General features: G+C 47.6%; 1 protein-coding gene across 1 annotated transcript; it reads right to left on the minus strand.

Moving 5' to 3' along the window:
* Positions 1–1572: 1572 nt before the first annotated feature.
* snx20 (sorting nexin 20) lies at positions 1573–3781 on the minus strand. Its single transcript, XM_056416004.1, has 2 exons — positions 3451–3781; positions 1573–2341 (listed from the first exon to the last, which is right to left on the minus strand). The coding sequence occupies exons 1-2, from the start codon at positions 3625–3627 to the stop codon at positions 1670–1672; spliced, it is 849 nt and encodes a 282-aa protein (XP_056271979.1). The 5' UTR covers positions 3628–3781; the 3' UTR covers positions 1573–1669.
* Positions 3782–11513: the final 7732 nt, after the last annotated feature.

The raw sequence follows: 11513 nt of genomic DNA on the forward strand, positions 1-11513 counted from the left end.
TGACCCCATGGACAAAGTAAAGGATTTCCGGGAAAACAATTATCGTTATTGAAGATAAAATTCATTTGGAGGAAAAAGAAATGGGACTCTGCCCAAAACTCCCCGGCAGCTATAACCTTAGGAAAAGGGCTGGACCAGGGAAACCTGTTTCAGCCCTAATTAATTGTAAAGAGGAAAGGGTTTAAGTTACTCTTAAAGAGGTGATGTGTCTGCCTCCCACAAAATTGGAACTGGTTCCATAAAGAGGGTTGAAATGGCCCGGCTCCCATTCTATTTTGACCAGGAATACAAGGTCCCGCATTTGGACTAGCTCTCTAGGGCAATATGGGCGAAAGCCCCAAGATTGGGAGAACCAATAAGGTTTTTGTGGTTAAGAGAAAATTTTAAAAGGATTCTTGATTTTACTGGGACCCATGCAAGCAGCTATCAGGGTGAGGACCTTTTCTTATTTTGTAGAAAGGCTAGCATTCTGGATAACTGGGGGCCCTGAAATTGAACCCTGTAATAAGGAGTTGATAATAGCTCTGGCTCCTTTTTCTACTTTTAGACAAGATGTGCCGATTTTGTATTCGTGAGAAAGTGCAGTCCTTAGATTTGAGGGGGAGTTAAAACAACCCCGAAAAAGTAAGAAGATTTTTAAGGGGTTTGGATGCCAGGGCAATGCCGTCTACAGAATCCACATCACCAGATAATTGATCTCTGAGGTGCTCAGGGCCGATTAAAATTACTTCGGTTTTGTCTGAGTTTAACATCAAGAAGTTGCAGGTCATCCATGTTTTTATGACTCAGGTGACCTCATGGACCAGTAGCCCCTCAGACTCAGGTGACCTCATGGACCACTAGCCCCTCAGACTCAGGTGACCTCATGGACCACTAGCCCCTCAGACTCAGGTGACCTCATGGACCACTAGTCCCTCAGACTCAGGTGACCTCATGGACCAGTAGCCCCTCAGACTCAGGTGAACTCTTGGACCACTAGACCCTCAGACTCAGGTGACCTCATGGACCACTAGTCCCTCAGACTCAGGTGACCTCATGGACCACTAGCCCCTCAGACTCAGGTGACCTCATGGACCAGTAGCCCCTCAGACTCAGGTGACCTCATGGACCACTAGCCCCTCAGACTCAGGTGACCTCATGGACCAGTAGCCCCTCAGACTCAGGTGACCTCATGGACCACTAGCCCCTCAGACTCAGGTGACCTCATGGACCACTAGTCCCTCAGACTCAGGTGACCTCATGGACCAGTAGCCCCTCAGACTCAGGTGAACTCTTGGACCAGTAGCCCCTCAGACTCAGGTGACCTCATGGACCACTAGCCCCTCAGACTCAGGTGACCTCATGGACCAGTAGCCCCTCAGACTCAGGTGACCTCATGGACCACTAGCCCCTCAGACTCAGGTGACCTCATGGACCACTAGCCCCTCAGACTCAGGTGAACTCTTGGACCACTAGCCCCTCAGACTCAGGTGACCTCATGGACCAGTAGCCCCTCAGACTCAGGTGACCTCATGGACCAGTAGCCCCTCAGACTCAGGTGAACTCTTGGACCACTAGCCCCTCAGACTCAGGTGACCTCATGGACCACTAGCCCCTCAGACTCAGGTGAACTCTTGGACCACTAGCCCCTCAGACTCAGGTGAACTCTTGGACCACTAGCCCCTCAGACTCAGGTGAACTCTTGGACCACTAGCTCCTTCAGGGAGTGGGAGGACCCCTCCCCCCCCTCGGCGTCCCTCAGCCCCGTGAGCTCCTGCTGCAGCTGAGCCACCGGGCGGCCCAGCCGGTAGCCCAGGTCCACCAGCAGGTCCAGCAGCGAGGCCCTGTAGCGCGGCGGCCCGTAGCGTCTGGTCGGCGGCAGAGCTCTCTGAGCGGCGGCAAAGGCCCGGTCCGGTTCCTCCAGGTCCCGGTAGCAGACGGCGAGGGCGGCCAGGGTGGGCACGGTCAGGGCGGGGGTCTGCCACGGGAGCAGCTTCTCCTGCACCTCCAGAACCGCCTGCAGCTGCTCCGCAGCCAGCCGGACCCGGCCAGCCCTCAGGAGGCCGTGCGCTCGCCGCTGCTCCTGCTCGGTGAAGAAGGTCGGGAAGTGAGGCGAGTGGCGAGCGCAGCGCGCGGCGTAGAGCCGGGCCAGGTAGTCCTGGAGGCCGAGGCGGCGCTCCCAGATCACGTCGGGGCTGAAGTTCCCGGTGAGGAGTTTCCGGGGGAGCGCCACCTCCTCCAGCTCCTCGGAGAACTCCTCCTGCAGTTTGTGGTGGAGGCGAGAAAAGTCTCTGAAACGGCGTTCCACGGACACGCGGCGGGAATCGAAGCTGCCGGAGCGCATCACCACAACCTGGTACACCTGGGACACACATATATATAAATATACACAAATATACACAAATATACCCAAATATATATGAATATATGCAATATATACAAATATACACAAATATACACAAATATATACGAATATATGCAATATATACAAATATACACAAATATATGCAATATAAAAATTAACAATATAACAAATATAACGTAAGAATATAACAAATATAACAAATATATAAAAATATATACAAAATATACAAATATATAAATATGTATAAATATATACAAATATACACAAATATATACAAATATATACAAATATATACGAATATACACAAATATATACAATATATACAAATATACACAAATATACACAAATATACACAAATATATACGAATATACACAAATATATACAATATACACAAATATATACAATATATAAAAATATACACAAATATATACAAATATAAAAATATAAAAAATATAATGGATCATCGAGGTCTGGGTCGTGGAATTCCTGCTCCTGACCACGCCACTGGCCTGTTGAGACTCCGCCCACTGTTGAGACTCCGCCCACTCCTCCTCTACCTCCACCTGATGGATCGTGGAGGTCTCCATCGTGGAATATGCCGACTATGAACTATTCATCCACTCTGTCACATTCATTGAATGTATTTTAACTCTAATCTGTCCTTCTGGTCACATGACATCTATTGTTCTGTCCATCCTGGAGAGGGATCCTCCTCTGTTCTCTCCTCAAGGGTTCTGACCTTTCTCCCCCTAGAGGGGTTATTTGGGAGTTGTTCCTGATCCGATGTGAGGTCAAAGGTCAAGACCCGTATCACAGGTGTATAGAGGACCCGTATCACAGGTGTATAGAGGACCCGTATCACAGGAGTATAGAGGACCCCTATCACAGGTGTATAGAGGACCCGTATCACAGGTGTATAGAGGACCCGTATCACAACTGTATAGAGGACCCCTATCACAGGTGTATAGAGGACCCCTATCACAGGTGTATAGAGGACCCGTATCACAGGTGTATAGAGGACCCCTATCACAGCTGTATAGAGGACCCCTATCACAGGTGTATAGAGGACCCGTATCACAGGTGTATAGAGGACCGTGTGTCTCACCACGTATCTGGACAGGCGGTGCTGGACCACTCGAGTCGAGGGGACCTCAAACAGCAGCCTGGCGGGTCGCTCTCTCTTCTTCACGGCCCTCCAGTTCTGCTGCAGCTCCTTAGTGGTCAAACTGGAGCAGCTGGGAGGTCCATCTACTAACAACAACAACAACAATAACAACAACATGTCTTGTTACAGATGCATTGATGTGGAAATACGTTTTTTTAGTCAAGTAGCTGTTGTTTCCAGTCTTTATGCTAAGCTAAGTTAGCGTTGCTTCATGTTTCCAGTCTTTATGCTAAGCTAAGTTAGCATTGCTTCATGTTTCCAGTCTTTATGCTAAGCGAAGTTAGCGTTGCTTCATGTTTCCAGTCTTTATTGCTAGTTAGCTGTTGCTTCATGTTTCCAGTCTTTATGCTAAGCTAAGTTAGCATTGCTTCCAGTCTTTATGCTAAGCTAAGTTAGCGTTGCTTCATGTTTCCAGTCTTTATGCTAAGCTAAGTTAGCGTTGCTTCATGTTTCCAGTCTTTATGCTAAGCTAAGTTAGCATTGCTTCATGTTTCCAGTCTTTATGCTAAGCTAAGTTAGCTGTTGCTTCATGTTTCCAGTCTTTATGCTAAGCTAAGTTAGCGTTGCTTCATGTTTCCAGTCTTTATGCTAAGCTAAGTTAGCTGTTGCTTCATGTTTCCAGTCTTTATGCTAAGCTAATTTAGCGTTGCTTCATGTTTCCAGTCTTTATGCTAAGCTAAGTTAGCGTTGCTTCATGTTTCCAGTCTTTATGCTAAGCTAAGTTAGCTGTTTCTTCATGTTTCCAGTCTTTATACTAAGCTAAGTTAGCGTTGCTTCATGTTTCCAGTCTTTATGCTAAGCTAAGTTAGCTGTTGCTTCATGTTTCCAGTCTTTATGCTAAGCTAAGTTAGCATTGCTTCCAGTCTTTATGCTAAGCTAAGTTAGCGTTGCTTCATGTTTCCAGTCTTTATGCTAAGTGTTAGCGTTCTTCATGTTTTCCGTCTTTATCAGCTGTTAAGCAGATTACTAGCTGAGGTTCTTCATGTTCCAGTCTTTTTCAAGCAAGGCTTTCTTTAGTTTCCATCACAAGGAAAGTCTCATATATCTAATAAGTTAGATTGTTCATTTCCCTCAAACTCTATTTCATTGCTTATGTTCATCTTAAAAGAAAAACCGGCTGATTTTTCCCCGGTTGTTAAGCTTCCTGGTTTTATACAGTGATAAAATGGGAAAGGGTTGGGAATGTTTTTTTATTTTTGTTTTTTTGGTTTGGTGATTTTGGGGGGTGTGTATTTTGTGTGGTTTTGTGTGTATGTGTGTGTGATTTTTTGTGTGTGTGTGGGGTGAATTTTGTGTGTATGTGTGTGTATGTGTGTGTATGTGTGTGTGTGTATGTGTGTGTGTGTGTGTGTGAATGTGTGTGTGTATGTGAATGTGTGTGTGTATGTGAATGTGTGTGTGTGCTAACAGGAAGTTGTAGAGGAAGTGAAACCAAACTGGCAGAATTAATCACATGATCAGTTTAAATCTCTGTGAACCAGATTCAACACAACAATGAGGAGGAGGAAGAGGAGGAGGAGGAGGAAGAAGAGGAGGAGAGGAGGTTAGTGAGCGACCTCTAGAACCTCGTAGAGACAGTTTCCTGATGTAGAAATATAAACCATGATGCAATTATATAATGTAGATGGGATTGGTCCTTTCTAGACCACTGTGCCTCCTTTCTAGAACACTGCGCCTCCTTTCTAGACCACTGCGCCTCCTTTCTAGAACACTGAGCCTCCTTTCTAGAACACTGCGCCTCCTTTCTAGACCACTGCGCCTCCTTTCTAGAACACTGCGCCTCCTTTCTAGAACACTGCACCTCCTTTCTAGACCACTGCGCCTCCTTTCTAGACCACTGCGCCTCCTTTCTAGAGTACTGTGCCTCCTTTCTAGACCACTGCGCCTCCTTTCTAGAGTACTGCGCCTACTTTCTAGACCACTACGCCTCCTTTCTAGACCACTGCGCCTCCTTTCTAGACCACTGCGCCTCCTTTCTAGAGTACTGTGCCTCCTTTCTAGAACACTGCGCCTCCTTTCTAGACCACTGCGCCTCCTTTCTAGACCACTGCGCCTCCTTTCTAGAACACTGCGCCTCCTTTCTAGAACACTGCACCTCCTTTCTAGACCACTGCGCCTCCTTTCTAGAACACTGCACCTCCTTTCTAGAGTACTGCGCCTCCTTTCTAGACCACAGTGCCTCCTTTCTAGAACACTGCCCCTCCTTTCTAGACCACGGCGCCTCCTTTCTAGAGTACTGCGCCTCCTTTCTAGACCACTGCGCCTCCTTTCTAGAACACTGCGCCTTCTTTCTAGAACACTGCACCTCCTTTCTAGAGTACTGCGCCTCCTTTCTAGACCACTGCGCCTCCTTTCTAGAACACTGCACCTCCTTTCTCGACCACTGCGCCTCCTTTCTAGAACACTGCACCTTCTTTCTAGAGTACTGCGCCTCCTTTCTAGAACACTGCGCCTCCTTTCTTGAACACTGCGCCTCCTTTCTAGACCACTGCACCTCCTTTCTAGAACACTGCGCCTCCTTTCTAGACCACTGCGCCTCCTTTCTAGACCACTGCGCCTCCTTTCTAGACCACTGTGCCTCCTTTTTACCAGGCTGCTCTAATGACTGAGATCATCTGTACCAACATGACTCCTTATAATAATCATTTATTTTATATAGCGCTTCTCAAGACACTCAAAGTCGCTTTACAGTTCAGAGTTCATAATCAAAAGTTTTATTTATTAACGTTTTAGAAATGTAAAAATCCAAACATACAAAAATCAAAAAGTTCCCAAATTTTTAAGGCAAATTTTAAAAACAAAATAAAACAGTTTCCCTTTTATTTATCTTTAAAAATATTAAAAAGTTTCAACAGATTTTTTCTTAGATTAAGTTTAAAAGGAAAAATAAAGGAATTAAAAAATTTCCCCCCTCTTTCTATATCTTTAAAAAAAATAAAGTTTTTCATAAGGTTTGATTTTTTGCAATTGATTATTGGAAGATGGAAAACCCCTTTTAAAAAGTTTAAAACTCCCCAGCCTTTGTCGAGGATTTAAAAAAGGGGGAACCCTTTTTTCCCCTTAAGGGAATTTGATGTCCCCTCCCGCCTTCACCATCCCCAAGAAATACAGGGGAAAAAAGCCCCTTGTACATTGGAAAAGAAACCAGGCCTTACCCTGGGGGGAAAGATAAGGGCCGAAGGATTTTTTTTTCGGAACTTTAAATCAAATTCTCTCCTCCACCCCTTTTTACCGATCCCTCAACCACAAAACCAATGGGAAAAACCCCCGGGGGAACGACCTTGGGGAAAACCACCTTATCCCTGAAAAGAAAGGCCCCCGGGGTTTTTAAAAGGGGACATTAAACAACTCCTTTCCCCCACCTACCATGGGCAAGGGTTGGAGGGCCAAGCCAAAGAAGGGCAAAAACCGGGGTTTGAAAAAAGGGCCAAAAGAGAAAACCCCCCCCTTTCTTTCCTGACCTCCCGGTGGGGTTTCCCTTTGGATTTAAAATGGACATGGGACAGTAAAACAGGGAAACCCAAACAGAAACGGAAAACCCAGGGGGAAACACTGGGACATAAAAACACTGGGCCCGGGGGGGAAACGGGAAAGGGAAACCCCTTTGGAGACGGGGAAAAGAAACCCGGGAACCCAAAAAGGGAAACTGGGGAAACAGGAACACAAAATGGAACACGGGACGGGGGAAACCAAAAAAGAACAAGGGAGAAAAGAAACACTGGGAAAACCCGGAAAAAGGGAAAAACAAAGAGAACAAAAAAGGTGACAGGGGAACAAAACGGGAAACAACTGAAAACGGAGAAAGGGACAGGGAAACCCTAACCCGGGAAACACGGGACAAAAAAGGGGGAACACAAAGGTAAAAGAACACAACACTAACGGGAACACAAACACTAAGGGAAACACTAACGTAAAAAACACCCAAACGTGAAAAACACGGGAACATAAAACTGGAACGGGAACATGGGACTAAATGAAACACAAAACGGGGAAAATAAGGGAAAGGAAACATGGGAAAACGGGAAAACGGGAACTGGGAACAACGGGGGAAAACGGGGAAACAAGGAAAACATGAGACTCCCGGGGGGAAACTAACTAGAAACCGGGGAAAAGGGGAAACGGGGGAAAGGGGAAAATAACGGGAAACTGGGGGACAGGGCCCTGGAACCTGAAAACGGAAACTAACGTGGAAACCTGGGGTAAACCGGAACCAAAGGGGGAAACGGGAACGTGGGAAAAAAAACCTAAGGTAGAACAACGGGGGGAAAAACGGAACCGGGAAAGGTGAAACACAAAAGGGGGGAAAAACACTGGACAGTAAAACCCAACAAACGGTAAACACGGGGAACAAAAGGGGAAACACGGGACGGGGGAAACGGGAACATGGGACAGGAAAAACAGGAAACACTAACGGAAACACGGAAAAGGTGAAACGGAACACAAAAACACTGGAAACCAAAAAGGAAACACGGAAAAACGGTGGGAAACCTAAAGACATGGGGAACACTAACGGTAAAAACTAAAACCCGGGGGGAAAAACACTGGAACATGAACGGGAACTGGGAAACAGGGGGACCTGGACGGTGGGGAAAACGGGAACCCCGGGGGGGGAAACAACTGAGCACTAATTTGGGGGTGGAGCCGGGGGGTTGGAAACGGGGTGGGAAACACTGGAACAAAAAATGGGCCCGGGAAAACCCTGGGGGGTGGAAGGGGAAAAACGGAAACCTGGAACGGGGGAAACATGGACGGTGAAACAGGAAGGGGAAAACCTGGAACTGAAAACCTGGAACGGGGGGAAAAAACAAACGGAAACAAGGGGGAAAACACTAACGGAAAAACCCTGGAACAGAAACACTGGAACCAACGGTGAAAAAAAAAAGGAACAGGGAAAACTAAGGTAGAAACACGGAACATGGGAAAACACTGGAACAAGGGAAACACGGGGAAAAGGTGGGGACCCCCTAACGGTGCCTGGAACGGGGAAAACGGAACGTAAACCTGGGGAAACCCTTTAAAACACTAACGGTGGAACCTGGAAAACGGGGGAAAAACCAAACTGGGACACTGGGGGGGGGGGACACTGGGAACAAAAAATGGAACGGGGGGAACAAATAAGGGAAACCGGGGAAAACGGGGAAACGGACACTAACGGGGGGGAAACACGGGGAACGTGAAAACAAAAAGGTGAAACACGGGAAAATAACACGGAAACTAACGGTAACACTGGAACGGGAGGGAAAAACAAAAGGGGAAACCTAAAGTGAAACACTAAACGGGGAAACACTAAAGGAAACAGGGCCCGGGGGGGAAAACCTGGAACGGGGGAACACGGGAAAACTGGAACACTAAAACGGTGAAAACCGGGAACAGGAAAAGGAACACTGGGAAAAAAGGGGGAAAACGGGAAAAAGGGGGAAAAGGGAGCCTGAAAACTACTGGGACACTGGAACGGGAGGGGGAAACACGGAACGGAAAAAAGGGGGGGAAAAAAGGGGAAAAAACGGGGGGGAAAAGGGAACGGGGGAAAAACAGGGAACGGGGGAACCGGAAACTGGGGGGGAAAACACTGGAACAGTGAAACACGGGAAACGGGGGGGAAACGGGAAGGGAAACCCGGGGGAAAAAAAAGGGAAGGTGAAACACAAAAAAGGGGAAAACGGGAAACAACGGGGGAACACGGAAAGAGGAACCAAAGGGAAACCTGGAAACAGGGAATGGAACATGGAGCACTACAAAACTGGAACGGGGGGAAACACTGGGGGGGAAAACAGGGGGAAAACACTGGAAATAGGGAAACATTTGGAAAGAAACCTGGAAACTGGCATGGGGAACAGGGAAACACTAAAGTAAAAACAAAGGGAAACCCAAAACGGTGAAAAACACTCCAAAAACGGGGGAAACACTGGAACAAAACGGGGAAGGGAAAACAAAACAGGGGGGGGAAGGGGGAAACATGGAATAAAAACGGAACGGAAAAGGGGAACATTTTAAAGAAAGGAAAACGGACTAAGGAAAACGGAACGGAAAAACAGGGAACGGGGAAAAACCGGCCCAAAAAACACGGGAAATAACGGGGGAAACCCCCAAACGGTAAAAACACGGGAAAAGGAAAAAACCTGGGGGAAACACGGCCAAAGGAAAAAAACACTGGAACAAAAAAAAACCCCAAACAAAGGGAAAAAAGGTAAAAACGGAACAAACGGTGAAACACTGGAACGGGAAACACTGGACGTAAACACTGGAAAGGGAAACACGGAAAAAAAAGGGGAAAACTAACGGTGAAACACGGGAAAAAAACAACTAAAAACCCAAACGGCATTTCCCGGTGGAAAGGCCCCCTTTTCGGAAGGTTGGGGGTAAACCCTAAGGCCCAAAAAAGTAACACTCCGGAGCCAAAAAGGGGGGGCCCCCCTCGGGGAAACCCTGGGGCGGAAACCGGGCGGTAAACCGGGGGGGGGAAAAACCCTGACAAAAAGGAAAAGGAAACCCTAATTTGGGGAACGGTTGAGCACTGGGCTAAACTGAAAAAAGGGGTCAGGAAATCCAAAACCCGGTGAAACCACAAAAAGGGCATTTGGAAAGGCAAAACCTAGAGGGGAAAACCCTGAAAGGAAGGTAAAAAGGGGCCAAAGGGGACCCGGGAAGGTAAACCCGGGTGAAAAGCCTGGGAAACCAAAGGGGAAAACCCGGGCAGGAAACCCGGGAAAAAGGTCCAAACCCTTGGAACCCCGGGTGCAGGCTTTAAAACCAAAGGTAAATTTTGGGGGGAAAAAAGGAAAACCGGGGAAAAAAAAACCCAAACCTGGGGAAAAAAGGGGGAAACTGGGAAAAGGTAGGCAGGCACTTTGAAAGGGAACTTGGGGGCCTAATGAAACAGGAAATTTTAAAAAGGGGTTCTGAGGCACTCGGCGGCTCCTGGTGGTCCGGAAAGAAAAAGGGAAATTTGGGGCAGGAAACCGGCGGAAAAAAAAAGGTCCGAAAAGGTAAACCTGGCAGGAATGGCATAACGGAAAAAAGGAAAAACCGGGGAAAAAGGCACTTGCAGGCCCCAAAAAAAAAGGAAAAGGGGGGGCATCCAAAGGGGGCAGGCAAACCCTGGTCCCGGGGTTTCCCCCGGGGGGTTTTCCCTGCCCCGGGGTAAAAGGGGTCCTAAAAAAGGGAAAAGGCTGCACGGGAAAAAAAAAACAAAAACCCCCAAAGGGTGAAAAAAAAAAAAGGGGAAAACCCCGGGGGGGAAAAAAAAAGGGAAAAAGAAACAAACAGGGGAAACACGGAAAGACAACGGTAAAACAGGAGGGGAACCTGGAACCGAAACCAAACAGGAACGGGAAATCAGGGGGGGAAAAAAGGGAAAAAAACCCCCGGGGAAAGGGGGAAAAAAACACGGGGACTCCTGGCTAAACAAACTGGAACCGAAAAATGGGACGGTGGGAAACAGGGGGAAAAAAAACCCAAAAAACCCCCCGGGACACTAAAGGGGGGGGTGAAACAGGGAAAAAAGGGAAAGGGGGGGACATGGGGGAAACCCGGGGGAAAAACGGGGGAACAGGGGGAACAGGGGAAACCAAAACACTGGCCCCAAAAAACACTAACGGGGGAAACACGGGAAACCCAAAAAAAACCCGTGGAAACACTAAACGGGGACACGGGGGAAAAAAACTGGGGAGAAACATTTGGGGGGAACACTGGAAACAAGGTGAAACAGGGAACCCAAAATGGAAACACTAACTAAAATGGAAACACGGGGAAAACAGGAGAACACGGGGAACTAAACCCCGGGGAAAACTGGAACGGGAAACCCCCACTAACTAAACCCGGGGAAACATGAGCTGGAAAACCAAAACTGGACGGGAAAAAAACCTGGGAACTAAAAACCGGGGGAAAAAAGGGGGCATAAAAAAACCGGAAATAACGGGACACTGGAACAGGGGAACATGGAAAACGGGGGAAAAAAACGGGAAAAAACGGTGGGGGCACTGGGCAGGGGGCCCCGGGAAAAA

This window comes from Pseudoliparis swirei, chromosome 6, assembly GCF_029220125.1.
Source record: "Pseudoliparis swirei isolate HS2019 ecotype Mariana Trench chromosome 6, NWPU_hadal_v1, whole genome shotgun sequence".
NCBI lineage: Eukaryota > Metazoa > Chordata > Actinopteri > Perciformes > Liparidae > Pseudoliparis > Pseudoliparis swirei.

Coding starts and splice junctions, on each gene's coding strand:
- snx20 (XM_056416004.1), bottom strand. CDS start 3,627: ATGTTGTTGTTATTGTTGTTGTTGTTGTTAGTAGATGGACCTCCCAGC. Junction 2,342..3,450: donor ACCGCCTGTCCAGATACGTG/GTGAGACACACG, acceptor TGTGTGTCCCAG/GTGTACCAGGTTGTGGTGAT.